This window comes from Chlamydotis macqueenii, chromosome 9 (genome assembly GCF_036417535.1).
Source record: "Chlamydotis macqueenii isolate bChlMac1 chromosome 9, bChlMac1.mat, whole genome shotgun sequence".
NCBI lineage: Eukaryota > Metazoa > Chordata > Aves > Otidiformes > Otididae > Chlamydotis > Chlamydotis macqueenii.
This window is the reverse complement of record NC_141564.1, coordinates 23,259,967-23,286,486: the sequence shown is the minus strand read 5'-3', so window position 1 is coordinate 23,286,486 and position 26,520 is coordinate 23,259,967. Positions and strand designations below refer to the sequence as shown.

Sequence of the window (26,520 nt, the reverse complement as noted above, 5' to 3'; positions counted from 1 at the left end):
CAGCATTTATTTAGCCTGTAAAATTTGAGGTGTCAGTTGTAACTTATTCTTGTCAAATTCTGTGGTTTTTGCCACAGACATGCTAATTCTACATTTGAGCTGTTTTTCCTGCCCAGCAAATCAATGCGTCAGACTGCTTCTGTGTCCAATGAAAAACTGAAGAACTTAATGCCAAGAAAGTTCAGGGTTTTTTTAATTTTTTTTTTTTAATAGAAGAGAAGAAATTAGTCCATTGGAGAAATTTGGAATGCTTTTGCATTGTCTCATCTGAGAAAGTTGCATTTTCACTCATAACACAGAGGTAGTTATTTTCAGGAACCCATCAATAGAAGAAGAATAAGGAAAATAAATTGTGTTTTACAAGAAGAAAAATATACCAGTTCTGATCACACGTGCAACAAGTGCCACTCCACATAGACTCAGATCTTTGAGCAATCGAGTAAAGGCGTTCCTAGATGAGGTGAAGCCACCCAGCCTTGTTCATCTTTCTCTATGTCAAGACGTTGTCTTAAGAGATGGAAATAAAACCAGTTGCAGGAATTGTATCACGATTATTTAATTATTTGTAACTGAATTACTATGCCCACTTACTGTCCACCTCAGAGAATGAGGGAAACGGACAACTCCATCTTGTGACCGTAACAGACCCTGGGTGAACGATCTCAATAACTAAGATATTTTAACGTATTGCTTTTGTACAATGATTCAAAAAGGAAGAGAAAGAGAACAGGCAAAAGGAAAAAAATTGTGTGAGAAATAAGGACAAAACCTAATTTCTGGTATTTCCAAACCTGTCGTTAGGTAACCTGGGGCTGCAACGTGGGTTCTCACAGCTGAGTCAGAAAACTCCAAGTATTTAAGTTTAAAAATATAAAAAAAACCATGAAGTACTCTGTCAGAGGCTGAAGAATAGATGTTTTCTTCTCCATTAGTTTGGAGTAGTACATCCAGAAGACTGGCAGATGTCTGATCATTTGAAGTGAGTTTAACAAGGAGCAATAGCTGTTTTTACATTTAAATATTGTTTACTTACGGTTGCTCCTAACTGCCGAATCAGTATCTTTGCTCACAAATAAAATAATTACTACTTTTGATTTCAGATCCCGGCTGATAAAAATCAAGGGTTCCCTTACTCCAATATATGAAGGGAAATACATTAACTCAGACTAAGGATTAATTGTGTGTTTTAAACGCTAGCATGATGCAGCCAGACTTCCACGGCTTTCTGGAGGAGAACTGCGTGAGGTTTGTGCATGGCTGCAGAGAAGATCCGGGCAGAAACTACCCTAAGACAGCTCATAGCTGAGTTTGCAAACCTCAGAAACCTTTTACGCGCTCCCACGCTGCGTTCGGAGCCAGCTGGGGTCAGTAGACAGGAGAAGCTGTTGCACGCTCCTACGCAAGTGGTGTCATCTTTCTGCAACTCTCTCTTTGTGCAGCGAAACATGCTCAAAGTGGTAGAACTTACAAGAGATTCATAGTAAGGGTAATGCTAACTGTAAGTTGTTGAATTTTTTTAAATGGATTCCCTGAATCCTGATTTAATGGCAAGCCCAAGGCGGGCAGGTGCCTGAGTGACACTTCGCTGGGCTCATTTCAGGCTCGCAGTGGGTTGGGTTGGGTTGGTTTGGTCAGTCCCCTCTCATTTTGTGCACCCTCCCAAGCCTAATCTGCTCAATTACGCGCTGGGGACATGCGGACCCTTTCAGTCTTATTAAAATGGGTCATGTAGTGAATTCAGCAAAATCGGAGTCATTTGGGGTCTGACCTGTTCCCTTCAGTCAGGGAAGGGGTAAGCACATCGCTCAGACCAGAACAGACACTGCCAGCCTATTTTTTGAGCTCTTATATAGCAGTCTTAGCCAAGAAGAGCATACTATGCTCTGATAATCGATTAATTTTTGAATTTTAATTGCACTTGTTTAGATTTTTCCTAATTCATGCTTGTCTACTGCTGAAGCCCCTGCTCCCCTCTTTACACACCGAACAAAGATGGCGGTGAACTACGCCACAAAATTCCTCACCTCTGATATCCCTCAGGGCAGGTGAACTAACAGTTGTGACGGCTTCCTCCAAAGTGAACGTTGCCATTGAAGAGTGAGCTCGTTTACCCTGGATGCATGTTTTTATGGACTAGAGCAGAGGACAGGCACAGTCAGTTCTCAGTCATTTTTAAAAGCAGAAGTTTTCTGCAGAGCAGTTGGGTAGGAATGACTGGTATCAGGAGCGATATCCCAATCCCAGGTTCCAAAACAACAGTTGGAGTCCTACCTGTGTTAGCAACCTTGGCTCTCTGGGCAGGATGAGGCCACTTAGATTTCAATAATTTGGTGATTATTTCAAGATAATCTTGGTACATCTCTCTTTTTCTGTGGAGGAAAAAATATCTTTCTCATGGAGGTTTTTTTTTTTTTGATGTACAGATTTTTCTCTTTGAATGTTTAATTCAACTGCAGCATTTTAACAGCAACCTTTTGCATAAAAACCCTGTGTAACTGATAGTTTAATTTTTGGGTTATGTAAGGATTACAGAGGGTTGGGTATAGCACACTGTATCAACGTGTCACACATTTCTTGCAGCACATCTTCTGCTGTGTTCCAAAGCAGCGTGTTTTTTAAAAAGCATGGTATTATTCATAAACCACAGAAAACTGGCACCCCGTTCTGCATTTCAGTTACCAGATGAATTGCTGATCACTCATCTGCCACAGACTGAAAGGGAAGACTTGTTTCTCGATCTCACGGGCCTCCCAGGTGACAACAAACGAGGAGTCCCATCTCTACAGCGTCTGCTGGCCTAGTCCGTACGGCGCCCGAAGGCTCTCCGTGCATCACAGCTGGTTACAGACTCAGCTCATGGGCTGCTTCCCCAAGGCTTCCAGCTCCTGTGGCTTCCTCCAGGATCTGAAAAGCCTCACGTGGACTCTACCAGCTGGAAGGAGATACTCAGTGAGAACCAGAACTTGCTGTTATCTTTGGAAAGGAGTGGTTGTGTAAAGCGCGGGGTGGGGAGGACGGTCATCTTCATGGTTTCTCTGCGCATGACTCCAGCTCTTGCAATTGAGTTTGTGGAGAAAGTTGGGTGTGAGCAGACACACTGGCCTGAGAAGTTTTCTTTGTCCAAACTGCTTGATGCATAAAGTTTTATTGATCACCTTTTGATGATGAGAACATTTCAGGTTTGGAAAGATTATAGTATTTGCTACAGCAGTCAGGGATTTAATGTGGTTTAATTAATGCAAGAGCTTTGAATAGCTGGATGAAAAGCACTGTATAACTGTATGAAAGGACTATTATTGCCCAGACAAAATATAATATTTAGGAATAATATGACAAAAATGATAGACTGCAGTACAAATATGTTTTGAGATATTTCTAGGGCTCTGATTAGTTTATATCAGCTAGTTTCTAGCATTTATGACTACCTCTGAAAGGCAGGTTATGGAGAATGCTAACATTCCACTGGGCTGATTGACAATAATTAGTTTATTCTTTTCCTTTCCTTAGGCAAGGAGAGAAGCGTGGCATTGTTGCAGCTGACTAATGTGAATTAAAAGCTAGGTAATCTCTTCCGCAATTACAGAGATACAATGATTGCCATTGTCAGAGAAGAAAATACGGTCGTACTCTTAGGAATCATTGTGTAGGAAGATCTTTGCAAGCCTGAAATTGAAGCTCTGGTCATGGTCTCCAAAATTATGGTTAGTAGTAATTTTATGCAGAAGCAAGACTTTTGAATACTTAAATTATAGCTTGTTTGTTGCAAGGCATTTACCAGCAAATATAAGCATCTTATAAACAGCACATGAATCATCTCGGTGTTCATTTTGAGCACATCGAAAATGTAAATTGCAACTGAATTATTCTTGTGTAAAGAGCCAAGGCTTAGAAACCTTCAATTCGTACTTTAAATGGAAATTATGAGAGGAAAAATGTGCGCATTTGCCTTTCAGTGGAGAGTATTGTGCAGGGTAACAACTGCTTTTTCTAAAGCTTTGCCTGCAGGCTACGTAAACAAGGACTAAGGCAGATAGAGAGGTAGGAAGAAGTACAAATCTGGGGTGGTGTTTATGTTATATTAGAAGCATTTAATACCAATCTTCACTGGGACAACTAATAGAAATCCCATTTTTAATTGAAAAGCCGATGGATTTTACGAGCCATCTGATATATCCTTAAAAAGCTTTAAAAGAATCTGTGGTAAAATCTAAACCAAACAGAAATCTGTGAGCTTCTCTGTTCAAAGCTTTGGCCCAAAGGACGCGATCCAGACATGACCATCAGCAAGACAGCAACTGCTGGAAGGGCTACGGCTCGTTATTTAAAGATCAGTGGTTTGATCAACATGGTATTGGATTACTCAAACTTCAATTACACGAGTACCTAAGGGCTTTAACTGGGATTTATTAGAAGATCAACTTGAAATAAACCTGCTGCTGTTGCGTACCACATCTTTGAAAGACCCACCTGAGAACCTCGTTAACAGTTCCTGTCCCAAAAGAGATCCAGTGTCAGCCAAGGAGTTCAAAATCACCTAATAAAAATGGAGCAATCAAGTGATTGAATTGATGTCATTTTTAATCTCAGGGAGAAAGAAAAAACAAAAAAACCAAGCCCAGGAATCTTCTGTGCTTGGTGCCATTGTTCATTAGGATTCAGCTCTGGAAGTCGGTGTGGACAGGTTTGGAATGTGTCAATGCCACTTCTCTCTCCTTATGGATGAATTTCTGCGGCGCCATGACTAATATATGTCACAAGGAAGCAGAGCTAGAAAGCCTGTGTAATGTGCTGTCTTTTGCTCGCGGGCGAGTTCTGTTTCGGATCAGCCTGGAGCTGCCGTAGCTCCGGTGGGGGATCCATGCCTGTGGAGGGTTCTTGAGGAGGCACCATGCGAACTAAAGGCTGTAGAGAAATTGAGTGGATCATGCCGTGGTCTCCTCTAGGTGAGCAGTGCCAGCGTTGCACACATTTAACGTGTTGAACAATACAGTTCTGACTGACAATTGCTCTTCCCAAGCCATTTATTACCAATGTTGGCTTATGTTCCAGTCAGCTTGCGAGAGGAGTCTATCGATGTGATGTCTTAAAGCTTTTTACCCAAGCAGGACATTTGTCACAAACAGCATTCCTGTTTCTGACCAGCAGAAACAGGAATATGTTGTAAGCTGGAAACACCAGATCAAGAAGGTATTTGCATGATTATCGTTTTCTTTTGCATATTTTGCCTACTGTGTGTGGAAAAGACATTTCTCTGTGCATCCCGTAGTAAAGACTGAGCTCAGCAAGTGGGCATTAATACTGCTGCTAACAAAAACCAGATGTTCTCCTCAGATCAGTCATTTCTCTCTTTTTATTCCGTAACGGTTTTTTTCAAACTGTCGTATCCTGCCGAGAGGAGTTGCTGATGGCCCAATGTGTAAACCTCCTTAGTACGTTGCAGATCTGAATCCGCGCGAGGCATTTGGGCTGTGTCATGCTGGTGCTTATTAAGTACATCTCCTCGTAGAGATCCTTTCCCCCTTTGCCACCCTTCTCCTCCCAGCATGGCCTAACTGAATTGTGCTGAGGAGCTGCGTTTAAAAATTGATAGCCCCCTAACAAATTTTCCTTCTGCTGTTCTGTCCCGCATCAGGAAAACTTGCCAGAGTGTTGCAGTGGAGCTGCTGATGCCAGTGATCTCAAAGCCTCTTTCCTAAGCAGAAATTGCATAAAACTTTAATTATTGTGTTTCAGCCCACACCGCTGCGGTGCGCAGGCAGAACATCCCCTTCCAGCTTCACCGCTTACAGTCGGTACATTCACTTCTGTTCTGCAGGAAACGGTAAAATTAGTGGGGCTGTTTTCTTCGGCATATAAACACTTTTAAAGATCATAAGTTACACGTTTGTCTGGATTGTCATTCTTCAGCTTGTGCTTCCTTGTTATTTCATGTGGTCACTCACTTATCCTGGCTCAGGTTTTCCACTGAGAGTCTGTGTCCGTCTGTGTGGGTTCCGTATTGATGTGAGCTGGAGTCCTCGAGGGGTACAGTTGCCAAAATCTCTGTTAGCATAACCCCACTGCGGAGGCTGGTAACCCCATCAGGCTTCCTTTTTGGCTTTGCTTTGCTGAGATGCTGTGTACTACTCCAGGATTTGGAAATGGATTGTTCTTTTTTGTTTTAAAGGCTAAGAGTGGAGAGGAATGTACAGATTTGCTTTGTGAAAGGATGGGGAAAAGTATTTCCTCATGGCTGTGTGAAAATGTCACGGTGTTGTCTGAGATCGGTCTGTGAAACTGTAATATTCCTTACTTTAATTCTGTACCCTGATTTTCTTGCAAATTATCCGGTCCAAATAATTGCTTAAAACTCATATATATGTCTGTGTGTGTTACATTTAATGAAGAATGCCTTGAAACTGTAATTAGGGCTGCTTGACTCCAAAGCAGTTTACGTATCACAGGCTTACACAGCTATCAAACAGATGCTTCTCCTTTTTTTTTCCTTCAACTGACATTTTCATTTTCTCTGCATATTTTGAGGACTGAGCAGTGATGTGTTTTGACTCCCGAGGCTACAGACGGTACCAAAATGAGGATTAGAAATGAAGCTTTACCTGTCAATTAAGTTGTTAAGCTTGTCCTCCACAGCGTCTACGCTTTGAAATGGCCTGTTTATTGAATTTGAAATAGTTTTCATTCTTGACCTTGTTTAAATTGAATGGACAGTTCTAATTATGATCTTCGGAGTTTTCAACGGCAGCATATGGTTTGCATATAGAGTTGTGGACGAGGGGCTCTTGTCTGTTGAGCTGAACCACCGTTAAGTATCTCAGGAGAGCCTGGCATGTCAGACAGTAAAAGTGAGCAGAAACTGGTGGTACAGATATTGGCCATTGTCTTTTCACATCACCCTGTCCAGGGACAAGTCCAGCTCTTGAGGGACATCTGAGAAACAACTGTGATTGTTCCTCAGCAGCAACTGGATCCAACAAGTTACCGCTTCCAATGGTTGCGTTGTGCCAGTCTTTGCATGAAAGCAATATTAAAAAAAACCCCAAGTCTTAGAGCATCTTCTTCCCTTCCTCCCCTGTCCCAACGATGATTTCATATTACCAAGTTCTTTAGCAAATCCATGTCATTCCTTCAGATCATCTGTGGACCCCACTAACAAGGTTGTGTGATGTCTTACAGCAATTTATTCCTGTATTTTATTCTCCAGGAAGGCCAGTGATGAACTGGGAAATTAAATCCAGGTCTTTAAGACCTGATCGGGTGGATTGTCCTTTTCAGTGCTTGTCGATGTCTTCTCCCCAAAAGGGAGTGCTGCCACTGAGCCCGTCCGCTGCGGCTGTAGGGCTGCTAGCACCAGGCACGCGTGCTGCCTTTCCCTCCCAAAAAGCCAGATCTTAGAGATGCCTCTGTCCTCTCCTCTCCTTGAAAACAGTCATGAAGAAATGCCTCTCCTTTCACATCCTGGGCATGAATATTTATTCCCTAACACACACAGTCCCATGGATCACTAAGCTGTTCAGCATTTCACAGCGCCGTGCTCCCTGTCCTTTGGTGTTCTTGGTACAAAGACAGATAAACCAGGGGTGTGAGAGAGAGGAAACCTCCCTAGGCCCAGGCAGAAGTCATTGAAGCTACCTGGAAAAACATCTGAAACCTGAGGCAAAGTACCAACTACCGGGCAGAAAATTCCTCTCTCCAACGTGACTGAACCACCGGGGAGCTCTGCAGGAAGGTGATGGGCTGAAAGAGAGTGAATCTGGTACAAAAAGCTTTGGGTTTTTAATGCCATCGAATTTTGGGGTAAGGTAAATAATCGGATAATTTGGAAAGCCTGTTTCTGTGCACGGCTAATTGGATAGCCCTGCCGAAATGGGTGCTGGTTAAAGCTGCTTTGTCCTTAATCCTGGGCAAAGAAGCGTAGTGGAAAACTCACTGCTCTAACAAGGGTCCTCTTTCACTGGGGAGTCGGTTCGCAGGGACTAAATTGGATAAGGAATCTCTTAACCATGCCTTTTAACCAATCTCTTATCAAATGTGACATGCTCCTTTCAGTACGGCGTGCTGAAGCTCTTCCGTTAATTAATTTTGTTGTAGCAGGCTTGCCTCAGACACCTGTGACTTTCCTGAAATTTCAGTAAGCTTCAGCAGCGACTGGAGCTAACCTGGCTGGCTTTGAACCGCAGCGGACAATGGATGCTCAGATAATTCATCGGAGGGGCCAGAAAAGGGCAGAAACAACTAGCTGAGGGGCAAAAATAAAAGCCTCGGAGCGCTAACCGTTCAAAATGACCCAGCTGGTTCTGCGGGAGCGCGTTCCCTATGCTGAAAGCTATTTCACTGAGGGGTTTTAACATCAGGTTCTAGTAGACCACTCAAAAGAGTTGTAGCATATTTGTTGTTTTTTTTTTTTTTTGTGAAGCATAAAAAAAAGCCCTAGACTAGGGATTTTGCAATTTAAAATCTCACAGCTCTCAGAAACAGCTCTTATCCCTCTTTGCTCAGTTTGGTTCAATGAAACAGAAGTATATTCTCTATTAAAATAAAACGAAATTCCGCTTTTTCTTGTTGAATTTTAGGCTTTGTTTTTGGCCAGACTTTAAATTTGTGTTTTTCTTCCTACAGTCAATACTAATGTCAAACTTCCTTCACTGTGGAAAAACTGGACAGATATTTTTCTAGCAACAGGAGCTTCAAAACTCCTGCAATCAAACTTTCAAACCCTGAAAACCACTTTAGTGTGAGTAAATCAGGACAGATCATTTAAAAAACTTCTGCTGCAAGGGCAAACGATGTCGTGCTTAATAGTGGGTACATTTGTGCGTGGGTTCACACTGGTTGTCAAATTACGGACATTTTCAAACTCAAGACTTGGGAATCCCATGTGAGACAGCAAGGAAGCTGTGAGCTGAATCTGTCCTAAATGTATCCACTTATAGCAACAGAGGTTCAGATTTTCACTTTTATAAAAATAATTTCTGCCTTTTGTGATCAGCTTATGAATGACTGGGAACCAAGCCTGTTTCTTTTCTTTCCCTTAAGTTTATAAATTATTTAATTTAGAAACGCACTAAATTAATGTGTAAGATCCGCCATGTAAATTAGTGGGGAAAGAGCATATGATATTTTCACTGCGTAGCTTGTGTGAGGTTTACGCATCCTTTGGAACATATAAAGGAGGCTAATCGCAGTGCTGTTACAAATGACAGAAGGGAAAGCACTGTCATACATCTTTGTTGATTTTCAGTATCGTGTTAAATAGCAAACAATAAGGGTGTTTTCGTGTCAGAGGCGCTAAATGATCTGCAGCTGAAGAGACTTGACTTGAAGAGTCAGAGCAAGGGAGGGGTAAGCCAGATTTTTGTTAAATTATTTCCAAAGAAATGTTTGAGTTGAACAGTTTATCCCCTTGTGATAATTTTAAGTATAGACGCTTGAAATTTCTCGTTGCGGTTCTTTACGTAAGATCCAATCTTCTTTCCCAGTTTCTCTGTCACCATTGGTACTGCCTGATCCTTGCAATGTTGTGTGGACCGACAGCCCACAGAGCTCCCAAAGTAAAGGAGAAACAAAAGCCTGGTTTTACTGAAATTTAAGATAATGCTGCAAAGGATAGACCGTACTTCCTCCTTCTGGTCGTGATTTTTCATAAATAATTACTCTAATTGTTTTTAATTGTAATCTGACTTTAAAACTGTCCTCTAAGTAAATGCTGGTAGGGTTTTGTGTTTCCCTGCTTCTGTGGTTGCATCCTTTCTGCGGTGAGCTGGGCAGGTTGCGGTGACTGGAAAATGGGAACGTGTGTGTGTCACTCATTCCAGTTCTGTGTGGTATTTCTTAGGCATCTGGTAAAACGGGTGTAGTTACGCTTCTGGGACAGTCATCTGGGCCAGTGTTTGTGGAGTGGGTGATGCTCACAGCTGTTTGCTCGCTGCCTCTCCTCCTAGTGTTCTTTATTTGCCAAAGTAAAGAGTTTTTGCCAAAACTGAAAACTGACCCTCAAATGATGAGGTCTGTACTGTCCAGTTCTGGTTTTTCCCCAGCAGTGCCTGGGCACTGTGAAGAGGTCATTGCAGACCGACGGGAGAGCAGACGAGGCACTAATTGTGGGAGTAGTCACTGCAGAAATTGCTAGACAGATTCCTTGGGGGGAAAAAAAAATATTTAAAAGCAAAAAGGACTTGGGATTGCATGAAGTGCCTCTCCAGGGGTTAAAATGGGCAAACATTTCCGAGTCCCTTTGGAGGCTCACAGCCATTCAGGTATTTTTTCTATGCAGATTTAAGGATGTACCTGGTTTGCGGTATAAGCACGAGTGCCTTTCCTCTTTTGGAGTTTAGTTTTGCATATTGTTTAGATTCTTAATGGTCTAAAGAACCGAGCTGTTTGTTAGTAAGGAATTGATCTGGCAGCATCTTGCCTTATTTTTTCTCTCTGAAAACGTGATTGCAGGTTCACTAATTATCTGTGTTTAGCACTGCTGTCAGTTTATTTGTAAGGAACTGATTGATCATAGCCATTCCTAAACATTTTAGTAATGATTTGAGAAAAGCCACTGATGTGATGACCCTGAATTCCAAACAATCACACAGCTCTGTATTTAAACAGATTTTGGGCAGGAATATTGCACTGTTGCCAACATGTCTCATCAAATCAATTGGAGACAAACTTCCTTGAAGATTGGCAGAGCCCCAATTCAGGAGTATAGAGGACTTCAAAATCTGTAACTCCATCAGTAGGATCTGCCCTCGGAAAGGGCACGGCGCTGGCAGAGGGTTGTGTATTTGTAGGCTACATCCTCTTTTCCCGTGTTTGGGACTTGAGATGTGCATCCTTTGGTCAGTGTGCAGTCACGATGCACAGAGCTCAGAAGCATGAAGAGCTGAAAAAGGTGCACGTGATGATGCCTGAAATCTTGGAAACGCATAGGATTGACTTTTGGCTTGTATACTGACCATAAGGTTCTTCCTGCCAGCTTGTTCCTGATGAAAAGTGGGTGACTGGGGACCCAATCCCTGTGTATCCTGGGTGCGTGGTGTGGCATGTGCCATGTATGGACGGCATGCAGAGCAGGGATGCTTTCATCGGAGAATCCCACTAAAATGAATCTCTGTTGAAATCTTCTGTAGGTAAAGAGGAGGATATTCATATATTGACTCGGTTCTATTCACCCAGCAGTATAATCCCCTTCTCAAGGTAGCCTTGGGACACCACACCGTTCTTATTTCTCTTCTCGCCCCTCGTCTCAGCAGATTACTCTCCCCTGTTTTGTGGACGTGCAGTTGCTTTCATCACAGTCTGACTTGCGATAGGCAAGCCATAAATGGCTTGAAATTCGGGTTATTCTGATAAGCATCCTAAATTGTAACTACAGAAAGTTGAGCACGTAGGTGTTTTAGTTTGATCTGCAGTGGAAACTAATCCAGATTTAATTAAGGTGTATTGTTAAAAGGATACATTCTTCCATAATCCCATAATATTCTAGAATTACATTATAGTGGCTGTATATGTCTAGAATATTTTTTATATTTTTATAACTTCATAATTCTAGAATAATTTTATATTTCTATAGTTACTCTCATGTAGAAAAATAAGTGGCTACTTCTGTACCTATAACAGCATGAACGGTTGTTTTCCTAATGTATATATCCTTTGCTAGTATAGCAATTTAAATATAAAAGTCTGAGTAGGTTAGACTTGTAAGACGTTCAAGCGCCGTGCAAGCACTTAGATTAGTGTCTACTTTGCAGGCTGCTCCCCAGACAAAATAATTAAGGCATTTTTCTCCTGTAACTGGGGGCAAAGGTGTTTCCTGGCCTTGAAATGTAGGAGACGTTGAAAGGCAACTGTGCATTGTGTTTTTCTTGATTATATCTGTAGTATGTGAAGAAATCTTTCAACATATAATCCTTAAAATACCAATTTTGCAGAGAAAACCTGAGACTAGAAGGGTTCGTCTGTCCTCAACTTGTGGCTCCCATGCCGTCCTGGGAAGATGGTCGTGGAGTTGCGTTACAGGCTCCTTGGTCTCGCCTCTCTTTTTCCCCCGCTTGCTGTAGGGAGACATATATACAAGCATTTTAAGGTCTTTTATCTTTTCATTTAGCTTTTCAGTTGGCTTTCAGAAATATAATTGCCTTACGGCCTTTTGGGATGTGCCAGCACGAGGGAAACGCCATTGAGAGAAGAGCCGGAGCTCCCCATAAACCAAGTCACATCTTTAAATGCTCAAATAGGGACTAACAAACAGAGCTAACTCCAAGTTGTTGTTTTTATTAGCTGGGCTATTTTTTCTCCTTTGTAAGTGCTGATATCCTAGCTTAAAACTGCATTTGGTATATTAGAGAAGTTCTGCAGCTGATTGTGCCCTATAAAATTAATATACTGATGCTCCCAGTATTTGACTTTATTGAGGTATAAATACTAGAATGCAGTGTACTGTATAGTTCAGCTGCTTCCTTGTTAGATTTTTCTGAGCCTTTTTGCTTATTTTGTTTCTGTGATACTCAAGACAAATAGTTTCCTGGTTTTGATTTCATCCTGGCATTTTTCAGCTGGCTATTTCTTAACAGTAGAGCATTCAACAAGATGAATAACATTTTCTGTTTACTGTTTACATTTAAAAAGTAAAACTTCTGTTTAAAAAAAAGGATTCCAAATGTCTCCAGGCAGTAGGAAATGTATGTAGTATACAGTCTAATAAAACAGGAAATGTACCAGAAGGATTAAAAAGTGGCGCACGTTAGCAAATGGTCTGAATTTAAACACTAGTCAACACCAGGACTTCATTTTAGGTGAGTGAAAGTCACATGTGAAGTTTTAAAATTTAGCTTTATAAATGCATTTCCTTAGGACCAGGACGTTGTGCGTTTCCAAGTGATCTTTAAAACTTCCTTTTTCATTTAGTTTTGATTAGCTCTTCTAAAGCAGGAGAAACATAAAAGCACAACAAAAATGTAATCCATGAAAGCGCAATGCAAAGCAGATCTATCAACAGCAAAACTATGAAAGCCAGACTCCTTGTTCCTCAAGTGCAATATGGGAGGGGGAAAAAAACCACTTCTTTGTGTGGCTGAGTTCTGCTCCGCTGCCAGCTCCCTTCCCCACAGCAGCGATTGCAGACTTGCCTGTCCTTGCAGCCGCTCTTGTATTTCTTTAAATCCCAGTCTCCTCATCTATACCTTGGGTGGGTAGATGCCTTTGATGATTTGAGAACATCATCTGAAGAGCAATTAAATCAATGAGAGTCTTGAATGTTGGAAGGGAGGTGCTTTATAGATGCCTGTGGCAGGAGGGAGGCTTGGCTTCGGCAAGAGGAGAATGTCTTCGGCGACAGGATAATTTGGTACCAGCATCACCCCTGGCTGAGGTGGAGGGGCGTGGAGTTACCATCCCTGAGGGCTGTTAAGGAAAGGACAGACAAATTCTAGACAAACATCTACCAGGTGAAACTTTGTTAGGGAATGGACTAACTGACCCTTATTTCCATTTACTTCTGTGTTGATTTTTAAGGCAATGGTGTCAACATGCCAATCAAATGCTATTTACGGTAGCCTGGTGTTGCTGAAAAGATGCAGAAACTGCAACTTTGGGAAATTCAGTTTTGTGGATCTGTTTTAAACCTTCACCTGTTTAATTAAACTTTTCTAACCTTTTTTTGTCCATCATTGTCCATCATTTTTAGTGTTCCTAAGCTGGTTTCCCTCTTCATGTGACTGAGTGTAATCCCTTAAAATGTGAAATATGGGAAAGATACCTGCTTAGGTTTGGAAAAGGTATCATCAGGGAATTAGGTAGTTTTTCAGTGAGATCATCTGAGAATAAGATACAGGCAGTTCAGGTCAACACAAGGAAGTTGGAGGGTCAAGATTTCCAGAAAATGTGGCACGAAATCTTAATTCTTCTTAAATGGAATGTCTTAAGTTCTCTGTGTATTCAGTGGTTGAACATGTAATCTTGATTGAGAGCATGGCTCTGCTCTTGCGTGGCTTTTTTCCGTCTATGTCAGTTGTGTGCTTGTACCCTCAAGAGCCCTTGCTAAGAGGCTTAAAGACCTGATGCCAAAGGAAGCCTTCATACAGCAGATGTTTACAGAAAGCCAAGTGTTTGACCAGTGGTACCTACGAGCTCAGATGTGTTATCTCACCCTAATTCTTTCCCTGTATTTTTCTCTTGGCCCTGAGGAAACAGCCGTGTCATAGATCACTCTAATTAACGAGAGCTTCAGAGGCAGTGCCTGCAGGAACTTTGCAAAATACCATAAAACTTCCATTTTCTTCGCTCTGTTTACAGCGCAGAAGCAAAGTAAGCGAAAACCCAGTCTGGGTGTAATGGTTGCGTTATGTACGAGCTGTGCGCCGACCAGGAGAACCGGAGTATGGCTCTGCTGAGGCTGTCTGGTAACTCTCGTCCTCTTCCTTCCTTCCCCAGACGTGGACGAGTGTGCGGTGGTGAACGGTGGCTGCCAGCAAGGCTGCATCAACACGCACGGCTCCTTCCACTGCCAGTGCCGGGCGGGATACAGGCTCCATGCTGATGGGCGCACCTGCATAGGTAAGTAAATGTGAACAAGCGCTTTGCATAGTTTTTTCTCTGCTAAACTTGTCTTTGCAGAAGTGCAAAGGTTTGTAGACTTCTCCAGTCTGAGTTCTACCTAATTCCCAAAGGATGTTGGTATCCCTTCCTGTTCGAGTAGTTTGTGAGAATTCAGGTGTTTCCAAATTTGTTTGGGTTTTTTTGGTTTGTTTTTTTTTTTTTTTCAAGAACAAAGCAGTGATGGTTTCCCATGTTTCTGTGATGCAATCTTGGGAAAATTTATTTTGTTTTGCAGCAGGCATTAAAGAAATAGGGGGTCTTCGTTTCCAGTGAAAATGTTTTTCTCATTCTGAGCATTTTTTTTTTTGTGTGTGTCACATCCCCCTGCATGTTCCAGTCGTGCCCTGGGCTTCCCTGCCCTCATTACTCTTTCTCTTACTTGGTCTTTTTGCCTGTTTTTTTTCTGAAGAGGCACAAACAGCAAATAGTGAAATCTCCTGTCCGTGGGTGCTGGTCAGAACACTGCTCTTCCAACCAAGCAGTCCCAAAGTGCAGCCTTTGTCTTCAGTGATGATAAAATAAAAGCTTGTGGTTCCCCCCCTGAAGTTTGGATTTAACCTTATAGTAGGTGACCATCTCCATCAGACTGCCCAGACTGGGACCCCGTAGCCTTTCCCGGGTGACGGCATGAGCACAGGCAAGAGGATAGAATTAACTTGGTGGAGGGGTGAGATGATGAAGTAAAATCTCTGTGACTGTGCTACAGTGAGCAGAGCAGAAAATCCTCTTGGGAGGATCAAGAGCAGAGGCCAAATTGTGAATTACTAAGATACATTTGAGAGTATGGTGCTACGGGCTGGTAGCTGGAGAGGGAGCTCTGAAAGGCTAATGAAATATTTAAGTATGTGCTTGGAGGTCTTCTCTGGTGTTCAGAGAGCGCGTGAAGAGAAGCAGCCTTGCCCTTCATCTCTTCTCTTCAGCCTTGGCTGTATGTTTAGTTTTTTAGGTAAAGCTGTAATGCAGAATTGCCTGGTTTACATTTCAGTTGTTAGGCACAGTGAGCAGCACGGATGGGGTGGGGTGAAAACTCTCCTCCAAGGCATATTACATGAATGTTTAGTTTGTGCTAATCCTTTTAGCTCACGCGGGAGATGCCCATGCTTGTGAAGCTGTGAGTTTTGAGCACTCTTCCTACGATTCTGCTTGTGCTGCTGGCTGCTAATTAGGGTGTTATAGATCTGCAAAAGCTCCTTGTTGACACAGTGGTCCTGTGCCCTTTGATCCATTCCTTTATCGACATTGATCTTAAAAAGGTTGGACTGTTCCTGTACATCAGGGGTACATCTTCATCTGCTGCAGTCCTGTTTGTAACTTCTCCGTTACAACTGATAACTAATTTCCCTTGCTCAGCCAGCAAAACTCGTGCCGTACTCCTCTGTGTTACTTGGGTTGGACTCTGAGACCTGAAACGAGATGTGCTGAGTTAATTCTGAATGTTGCTGATAATAACAAAAAAAAAAAGTACTGTCCTTGTGTTGCATTTAAATCAGTACAAAGGTCAAGTTGTTGAATTCTGCAAAAAGGATTAAAACATTCTGTCATTTGGGAAGAAGAGAAGGACGTCATTTGTTTAAATTTTCAAGCCTGATTTTAGGTAACATGAGAAGAACAGTCAAGTGTGACTGGACCACATCTGCAGAATTAGTTCACTCACAGTTTGGTCATTGTCTCCGTTCTTGCACAAAGTCCCTTGGTTGTGCTTAACGTCAGCCAAATATGTCATCCGTCATTCCTGGTATTATCACAGCAATAAATTTGCTGATGCAACTGGAACACAAGACGTACCAGTGCTCAAGCTGTGGGAATAGTGGTTTTTATTTAAAGAACTTACCCTTTTAGGTTTGTTGGGTTTACCACATACAGAGACTTTGTGTTTTGGTAATTAACTGCAATTAAAAATGCTATCAAGTCTCAATCTTGTCTTAATTATGTTAGTTGGAGAAGAAATGGGTAATGAAACACTGGTGTGAGAGAAAAAACATAATGTAAAAGCAGAGTGGTTCATATTTAACTAGAAACACTAGTGTTTTTCTGTGAATTAAAAGAAAACAGAAAAATTTGTGTCTCGCTCTGATCAGATCTGACCAGGGAGGACCCAGAAGTGAAAGATGAGATGTTTGAGTTGTGTTACTCTCTGTCAAGTCTCATTTTCAGCTGTGGCGAAGGTGGAATTTTATATAAAAATGTACTAAAGTGGCTTTGCGGGGGGGAAAGAGTGAGAGGACTGAATGATAAACACAAAAAGTAGGTGTTGTGGCAATTAAGTGAATTTTACTGTGTAATATGTCAAACCTTCTGTGGACAAAGAGTAGCGAGGCTTTCTCATGGTACGAATAATCAGTGAGCTCACTTTGGACCTGTCCTAGCTATGACCATTATCAGAGAGCAAGTTTTCGTTTCACAAATATAAGTTTTCTGAAGAAGTTATTAAAAATACTTCATAAAATGGTCGGTTCTGTTTGCAGTATCTCAGAAATTATCGAGAAGGAACAGAAACAAATCCTAAGATGAGAGACAGGAGCAAGTTTCGGAGAGCTGCTATCATGATAATGGATATACACAATAGTGAGCAGAGGATATTGAGTTCTGTTTCAGCTCTTTAGACCAGACACCAAAATAAATGGTTATAATAAGCTTTCACGCATTGGAGCACAAGACGGTTACTAACTGATGAGGACAGAGAGGAGCGTTTCATCTAAACCAATAATCCAGGAGTGCTGGGATTTGGGCACTGACTGCTTGCACTGGCTGCTGGGGATGGAGAGTTTGCCTCTTCTGCTGCACCAGTTTATACCTTCAGTTTTGAGCACTCCTCATTTTTACGCTGAGGGTGGTGGAACACTGGCACAGGTTGCCCAGAGAGGTGGTGGATGCCCCATCCCTGGAAACATTCAAGGCCATGTTGGCCGGGGCTGTGAGCAACCTGATCTGGTTGGAGATGTCCCTGCTCCTTGCAGGGGGGTTGGGCTGGATGGCCTGGAAAGGTCCCTTCCCACCCAAACCATTCTATGATTCCCTGTGATCAAGAGGTAAACCCAGTAGTGGACATCGCTTGACCTAGTGCAGCTACGCAGAACATCTAGCGTTTCAAACAGGGCTTGCATTAGCAGTAATGTCTCTTCCATGGATACTTTACAGGATGTAATGATTTCTCTCACATACGAAGAATAGAAAGGGACTATGTTCTGGAAATGAGCTGTTTGTGGAAGGTTTATCTCAGCTGCAGAAATAAGAAACAAGCATCCCTTTAGACAGGCTTTTCAGATGGACCCAGGCCAGATTTCTATAATGTTAATTCTTTCCGTGTCTTTTTCTTTTTGGCAACCCTATGTTTCTGGGAGCAAAAGTGCCAAAATCCCCTGAGGGGAAGCAGATTTTGCAGCCTGGATGGCTTGGAAGTCTCCCATACATAAGGAAGTGGTTCTAGCTTCTTATAAGCTATTCAGCCTATATCTGAAGAGTCAAAAACCTGGGATAAGCTACTTTCTTGTGTGATTGCATGGAAGATTACTGAGCTTTTGTCACAGGCTCTTTCCAGCGAGTCCGGTCCGCCTACGACTTCGTCACAGTATGTTTGGGATCCTGACTAACCACTGGTGGTCCATCCCTCCACCGCTACTATGAGCCTCAAAATACGTGATTTGAAGAAATTTACCTGTTCTTTGTCATTCCTCCTGCTCTCATTAGAGAATTCTGCTCGTACTCTCTAAGGCAAACAACCTCTAAAATGGATTGGCTTGTTTCGTGGTAACTAGCTTGCGAAAATAAAATACTTTCTTCTTGAATCCTTTGCTGATCTCTGATACTTTGTGCCATGCCAGAATCCCATCTTTTTCAATGCTCCTTTTCTTTCTCAGCTTTTTGGTCCCACAGATTTTGCTCAGAATTGAATTCATTTTTAGATATCTGTGCCAGACTGAACATTCACTACAAATCAGGTAATTAGAATAAACAAAGGTAATGCTGTCCAGTTTTTTTGTTTTGTTTTGTTTTTAATGCCTTGATTATGTTAATGCAATGAATTTAACTTTGTTGAAGTTTAACCAACTAATGTCTGGAAAGCAGAAACTCGGACAGAGAACATGTTTATTGTAGTATCAGGCTGTGTTTTTTTGGATTGATATAAATTCATTGTCTTCACTGGAATTTATTCGTGTTTGAACTCCTGGAGGTGAAAGCAGAGCACAGTCTTCAGAGCCCGATTCATCTCTGGTGCCAGCTGTTATCTTTGATGTCTACTTTATGCAGAAAAGCTGTTGAGGTGTGGCTTTTTATGGAGACTTTTGCACACTAAGGCTCTTAATAGAGGAAATACCAAAGAAAATATCTCTACAAATCTATAATCTGTCTTTTTTTTTTCCCACATAAGTAAAAGTACAGTATGTCTGAATTTACTTTTCTTGTCATTTATAAGGTGGGATTTAGGGTGATGGAAAACATAGGCTTGGAGAAACTGCATGTTCTGACCCCATAGTTGCAATGTATACGTCCAACTGTGGCTTCATACTCAGTTTTTTTGTAAACATGTGAGCATTATTATAAAAAATAGTGTATATTTCTCAACCCTCAGCAGATCCTTGTCTTTCCTGCATGATGTCTCCTGCTGCTATTCCCCTTCCTGTGCTGCTGCCGTCCTCGCTCAGCGTGGCCAGGCGTCATCCCCAGCCATCCCAGCGAAGGGTCGGAGCCGGCCCGTACCGCTGTGCCTGTCAGGACTCAGCAGTGGGGCTGGTTTTCTACCAAATTTCATGAGTAAATCTTTGAAAGTGGAGGGCATGCTGGTTGCAGCCGCTCTGGAGTTAATCCTTGGCTGCCCAGCCGCCCGCAGAGCCATGCCGGGCCAGGCCGTACAGCCCCGCCGGTGCGAGCTCTCGGCACAGGAATTCACACTCCTCGCTTTTCTTCTGCTTTGCCGAAGAATTTCTCCAAAATTCTCGGTACAACAGGTTGCTTCTTATCTCCCCTTGCATCCAATTTGGCTTACGCCCAGAAAAGAAAGGGAGAAAATGCCACTTAAAAAAATAAAAACCACCAAGATGTATGTTCTGTCGCTTGAAGCCTATTTAAGGCGTTTTTCATCTTCTGAAATATTTTCCTCTTATTTGAATATTCTTTGCTGAAAAACAGCTCTTTGGATACGAACGTACAGCAGGCTTTGAGTGCGTTGGGTCTGCTGCCTCCCGTGTAGAAATCAAGCTGCTTTCAGGGTACCTGGCTGACCAGGCCAGAGGTTTGCAGAGACAGGAGGGGATCAGAAGCCAAGGTCAGGCCCCGTATGCAGCAAGGTGTCTCCTGGCCACTGTTGTGTACACGTCCGTGATAACGTAAAAAATTTGCTTGCCTTTTAGTCTTTTTAACATATACTTGACTGCACAAACTAAGGAGTTGCTAATTGGTAGCATAGGGTGAAATCCATCCTGCAGCAGCTTTTGTGGCTAATGTTTTCTTAATGCCTATTTACAGATAAATGGATTAATATTAATATTCCTAAAATAAATATCAAAGCTCTTTCCTGGCTTCATTGGGTCCAGAGTTTGTGCCTTCCGTGAAGGACCAAATAATCTTCCCAGCTACTCACAGAGAACGTAACACACCGCTGCTGTTAAAATATATATAGATGCAGTCGTGCACGCGCTCACGCTTACGTACGTACAGCACAGCAGCAGGTTCAAACCATCTATCTTATTTTTATATGCAGCGTGTGAATCGGTGTGGGTGTGTGCTAACGTATTTTGGCAGGAGAAGTGTTTCTCCAGAGGCCAAAGATACGTGTTGAACAAAAAAGAATATTAATTTGCCTGGGTGAAAAAGCATCATCTTCAGAGATGTACTAAGGAGCCTCTTGTTCCGTGTGGTTTCCTTTGTAAGCCTGACCTGAGGAGCCTGTGACTCCTGTCGTTTGTGGCTTCCTATGCATGAGGCTGAGGAGATCAGCCTGAAAGACAATTTCTTGGTTTGTTTTTTTTTTTTAAAAATCAATGGTAGCAGGGACAGGAAAAAAAGGAATGGGCAAGTGCCAGTGGGGCTGCTCTTTTTTTTTTTCCCCCTCAGTGGATTCTGGAGTGCTTTGCTGCTGTCAGATCAAAGGGTGGCTGCACTTCAGTCAGCATTGCAGCTCTTAGATCTCACCTGCCTCTCGCTGGAATCGCGGGCTTTTCCCCACGTGGGATGCTGTGTCAGACAGGCACCATGAATGCCAAGGAGAGTAATCACACAGGGGATGGGGACAGGTGCGTTGCTCAAAGCTGTTTGGCGAGATTTCCATATTTTTACTGTCATTGATGTACTTAACATAGCAAATAAGTTTCTTGGGTTGTTGACATGCGTTCCTTCAATGCTTCCTTGGCCCCAGCCATCAATTCCTGCAGCATTAACAAGGGGGGCTGCGAGCAGGAGTGCGTCCAGCTCGATGAAGACCGCTACAGGTGCCAGTGCCAGCCGGGCTACCAGCTGAAGAGGGATGCCAGGTCCTGTGAAGGTGAGTCCTGTGCTGCCTGCCTGGGGGCAGGCATTAAAGGCAATTTCAAAGACCCCAGGATGGTGCTTTGGGTTGCTGTATTCCTTCACGTTTCACCCTGCTTGCCCACAGCGGCTTTAGGAGTCACTTATTAGCAGGATTAAAATGACCCACGTTTGAGGTGTGCAGTTCATGTTGGTTCACAACTTTGAACAAGATTTTGGTTTCATAGACCTCCGGCTGTTCAGTGCGCACTGACAATGATGACATAGGTTAGGAACTTAATCGTGGTTTAATTCCAGCATTTTATTACTCATTAAGTTCTATATAGATTTGGCCTGTATACCGTGCTTTATTCTACATAAAGCCTTTTCTTTGTCTGCTTTTGGCTTATGTCACTGTTGATCACAATCTGATTCATTCGTCCTCCCCTTCGGGTTTCTAAGCACACACTCTCACAAGCAGAACAGAAATGCTACCTTTGGATTTGATTATTGTTTTTTTTTTTCTTATATATCTTAACATATTCATCAGTTTTTAAGGCACCCCTTCCCTTCCCCAACACGAGCGTGCACACATGGTACCCTTTGAATATGCCAGAGAAAGATAGGGCCAAATTTATGGATTTATTGCGCTGAAATTCCTGTCACAAAACCGTTTCCATATGGCTCCTCTTCTGCTCAGAAATTTTATATGCTGTGTATAAAGTGTAAGTAAATCCTGCTGTTCAGCTTACTTCCAGCTCATGCTGTGCGCGAAGAGCGCTTGGCCTTGGTTGGGTTTTGGCCTCCCTGAGTCCTGCCCTCCGCAGCAGCCGCAAACACTGTGCTCCAGCAAGCATCCACAGTCCGCTTGCCTCTCCTCCGTCTCTCGCGGGGTGGCCGCATTTTGTCCCTGCGATAATCAGAAAGAGTTGGAAGGAGGAGAGCGTTAGTGGGGACAGGACGTCAGAGACCTTTCTCTGCTGTTCTCCAGCCTGTTTCCAAACCTCCCGTGGCTTCTCCTCTGCCTCTAGCACTCCAAATGTCCTTGGCCAAGCCAGCTGGGCGTGCGGACCCCTGCATAAAACTTCTTGGTGGTTTTTGTGGTGGTGTGGTGGGACAGAGGTTGGATTGGCAGGGTCCGAGTGTGGCGTGGAAGTTGTCCTAGGGCTCTCATGGAGCAATTAAAACCTTTGTGTGCCACTTCACCAGCAGCTGGTTCAGCTGAGCAGCAAAACGAGCAGGCTCGATCTCTTAACTGGTGAGGCTTTGCCACCGTGCAGGCAGCTGTGTCCGTTTGCTCTCTCGCATCGAGGTGCTGATGAGGGTCAGCCACCCACCAAAGGCAGCAGTTCGTCACCAGCCAGTAGTTATGGAACAGTGGAGAAGGGGCAAGGTCAGCTTTGTCTGCGGGTGAGACCTTATCTGAGTTCACCTGTATGCCTGGTTACCTGTGTTCAGGGTGGTGTAAATCAAAATATAACAGCACAACCTGCCCAGGAGGACAGCTGTGGTCAGAGGAAGGAGAATTTGTCCTGCAAGGGGAACTCGGCTGGCAAGATGAAGACTGAGTAGGATGATTTTTTTCATAAATACCTTAGTGAATAAACACCTAGGAGAGAAAAGCGCTAGTTAAGCCAATGGACAAGATTTTTACTGGAACTAATGAGCATTAAGTGGCCGTGAATACATTTGGCTTGGTAATTAGGGATGTTTTAAGTAGAAAAGGTGGGAGGAGGTCAGCCGGACTGCTTTTAATTTCCACCCAGAAAGGATGGCTGCTGTAGCACTAGTTTGAACACAGAATCTCCAGCATCAAGAGGATGTTTTCTACAGCAAGCATAGCTGTGCTGTGGGTGTGCAGTCATGCCCACTGACTCCTTGGGAGGTCGTGCTGCACCCTGTAGCCCTGAAATTAACTTGGTAAGGCCCAGTTCTCTCTCTTTAGGTGCTCTAGAAGTCGTGGCAGATAGGACTGGAGACCCTGTTCTTTACAACCTTGCAGCAAAGGTCTGGTAGGTCCACAGCACATGCAGAGCCTACGCTCACACTTCACCAAGAACGTTGCTGCCATCCCAGAGCAATGCATCACCATGGCTTTTTCAGATGAGGTTCCTGGGTGTCCTGGGACATCTAGGAAATGAAACAGTTCCAGTTCATTTTTCTGCCATAGTGTTTATCAGCTTGGAATAGAGCTTTGTGCGATGGAGTCTGTTACCCGCTAAAGTTAGTAAGTCAAACAGTAAGAGCAAAATGTGTAGGAAAAAGAACACTAATGAGTTATTTTTAGCTTTTCCTGAAATCTGCTTTTAAGAGGAAGGAACAGATATGTCAGTGGGAAACAAGTCAGTCAGTGGTTGCCTTAAGTCCAGAAGACCTTTGATTCACAAACTTTTGTCTGAGGATTCCAAGGCTGCTACCTTTATTCAAATTACTATGTTTTACTAACATCTGCCCTACAATTTGTTGTTTACTTGTTGGCATGTCACAGAGTATTACAAGTTTTACTCTCTACTGTAACCATTCTCAAATTAAAGCTTTAGATGCTCTGAAAACCTTTATAATATGCAGGTTTAACAGATGCTGTTTGATAGTGATTTCATTTAATTTATCCAAATAGAAGAAGAATTAGCAAATAACTCAATATTCCATATTGGCAAGGAACAAGTTCTTGCTTGAAGCTAAATCCTTTGTAGAGCACAAGTTGTTGAACTGCAGAGTGAAGTTGTCAGTCTTGAAATTGTCACGTAGGATGAAGTCCTGCTGGCTGTTGGAAACCTATTTGCAACCTATTGTGTTGAAAGTCCAACAGAAAATTTAAATTCTACGTCCTTGACAGTGATTTTTTTTTTTTTTTTTTTTTTTTTTTTTTTTTTACAAATCAAACTCTCAGCCTGCAAACTTGAATGGTTGCATTCTCGAGATGCCAGGAGGTAAAAAAAAACTGGAGGGAAAAAAAAAAAAAGACCCACTCTATATTTAAATGAATTTCTGTAAAATAAAGGTCTTTCTCTCCCATTTGCTTCTCCTGCGTAGCAATAGATCTGTATGTGGTTAGCCACTGGAAGAGCAAAGCAGCAAGGTTGGAAAACATCTTCAACCCTTCCCCAGAGTTATTGAAACTCTGACGCCGGTGCCGGTGCTGTTGAAGTGATGTTGACTTTCTTCCTGGTGCCCTGATAGAAGTTGACTTGCATATAGCTTGAGATGGCCCCTGAAGGAGATGTCAGGCTGGAGGCGATTGGGGAATACTGGTCAAATGTCTCAAATTGAACAGTAATTAGTAAAACGCTGAAACGGAGTTAGAGCTCGAATTGCTTAACTTTTGAAAAGCTTTATTTGAAACTAAGCAGAACTCTAGAGGACACGTTCTTCAAAGGTATCCTCCAAATCTACCTGCATAATGTTATTCACCAACGTGTTAGCATAACTAGTACTCCACACTGAAACCTCAACGTTGTGCAGAATACCAGATTTTGGTATGAAAACTCTGGCTCTTAACCCAAATCAGACACATCCAAGCAGTCCCAATAGGTCTGTTTTTGTGTGGGCGAAATCTTTATTTGGGAAAATACATCAGTATGCTTCCAGCAGGTATGAGTTCCTGAAATAAACCTATAAAACACAGCGAAATCTTTGAGGTGGGGACTTCTGCAAGCACTTTATAAATAGTGTTTTGAAGTACTTGCCACTTAGAGCAGCTTATCCTTGAAATGGTATGTTGTTGTTCAAAAAAAGAAAAAATTCTTGATGTTACAACTCGAGTGGCGTATATTTTTAGACTGAAGGAGATCTTTTGGGGCTCTTCGGCATTTATGTCCTCTAGAGACTTGTAAATACACATTGTTCTGTGGCAAACATCACTGTTGTATGTGTTTATGGGTTCACACATGTTGGAGTGCTAATTGCTATTGTTTAGAGCAACTCGTGAAATCTACTCAGTTACAGCAAAATAAGGATAAAATGTTCTTTTCTTGTCCTGCTTCCAAGGTGTAATACAAGCCCAGTTTCCCACTATTTACAGCGTTGCTGTGAAAAATGCTGTCCAGCAAGAGAGAAAACAGCATATTGAAAACCAACAGCTTTACTATACATCAAATTCTGTCAAATATTTTATTTTTTTCAGTTTAATCTCTCACTGCTACAGCAGTCTTTGTTGTTAGTTGTAAGGATGGCAGGTAAGAGCGTTTTCAGACAAAACTGTGACCTTTAAGTTGACAGCATGCTCTAATTGGTTTCAGTGATGGACCCCTGCACAAGTGGGAACGGAGGATGCTCACAAATCTGTCAAAATGAGCGAGGAACCGCAAAATGCGAATGTCATCCAGGGCATTATCTTTCTGCAGACAAAAAGTCCTGTTTAGGTAAGAAACTATGGGCTATTTATTGGGAAGAAAGGTATTAATGAGTGCTCTGGCTTACTGAGCTTTGAACAGAGAGGGATATGTTACACAAATAGATGTATGCGTTCTGGAACAGCAGTGCTCTCTGATATTGGTGTCAGCTGATAGTCTTGAAGGACTGTTTTAATAAGGAAGATGACTCTGTGGTCTCTTAAAACATGCTTTCTAGCAACTGGATTTGTAGATGCTGCAGTGTTATTCTTGTAGGGTCCCTTTAAAATAATGCCCCAGATACAGCTCCTGGAAAACTGGTTCAACTCACACTCTGAACCAGGTCACTGAAAACCTCTTTGGAATTCAAAGGGCTTTTTTAGCTGGAGAACTGTTTCCATATTAATAGAGAAACTGCTCTGAAAGAAGAAATCATGAAGTCTGAGATTTGCACTTTGAAAGTGTGATTCCAAAGTCCTATAGTCTGGGATTTTCAAAAAGATCTAAAGCATTTCTGACCTGAAGTGTGGGGGAATTAGAGACCAAAATACCTGCTTTTCTCTTTCAATACGATGCTTGGAAGCTGGAGGGTTTCTAAGTTTTATGAAGTAAAAAGCACTTGTGGACTTCGTGGTGCACAGGTTTCTAACAGCCTTGTCAGGATCAGGGTGTGTATTCTGACGGTAATTTTAAACTCCTCCTTTTGAAAACTTGGCCAACATTTTGCCAATGGTTAAATTGTTATCTTATGTATAAAGGGTGCTTTGCAAAATACGTGTTTCCTACTCTAAGTATTTCACTCAGTTGCCTGTAAGCCCTTCTGCGAGTAGCGTTGTGCACCTCAGCGATTCCCCTCTCTTACTGGGATTACTTTTGAGTAAGGTTACTGAAAAAGCAAAGTATTTTCAAGTAGCCTAGACGCTTCACTGATGATGAATAGATGGAAACAGCAGTGGATTTAATAATAGGGTCAGCGTGTTACTCGTTTTATCTCGGATACACATTGACAAAGCTGTTAATTTATGTATAAACTAAAGCACTGGTAACTTGTGATCTTATGTACTGGAACAAATTTTCTTCCCAACCTCATGGCAACAATCTTTTGAATCATTAAATATCATGTCTTACCATGGATATACAATTATTGTTTTTTCTCCTAGAA

General features: G+C 42.4%; 1 protein-coding gene across 1 annotated transcript in view; it reads left to right on the top strand.

Moving 5' to 3' along the window:
- LOC104473870 (multiple epidermal growth factor-like domains protein 6) overlaps nt 1-26,520 on the top strand; it is a 150,379-nt gene that overhangs the window by 89,151 nt on the left and 34,708 nt on the right. Inside the window, exons 4-6 of the mRNA XM_086754894.1 lie at nt 14,422-14,544; nt 20,939-21,064; nt 25,266-25,388. Coding sequence (XP_086611020.1) covers nt 14,422-14,544; nt 20,939-21,064; nt 25,266-25,388 — 372 coding nt within the window. The remainder of the gene's footprint in view (nt 1-14,421; nt 14,545-20,938; nt 21,065-25,265; nt 25,389-26,520) is intronic.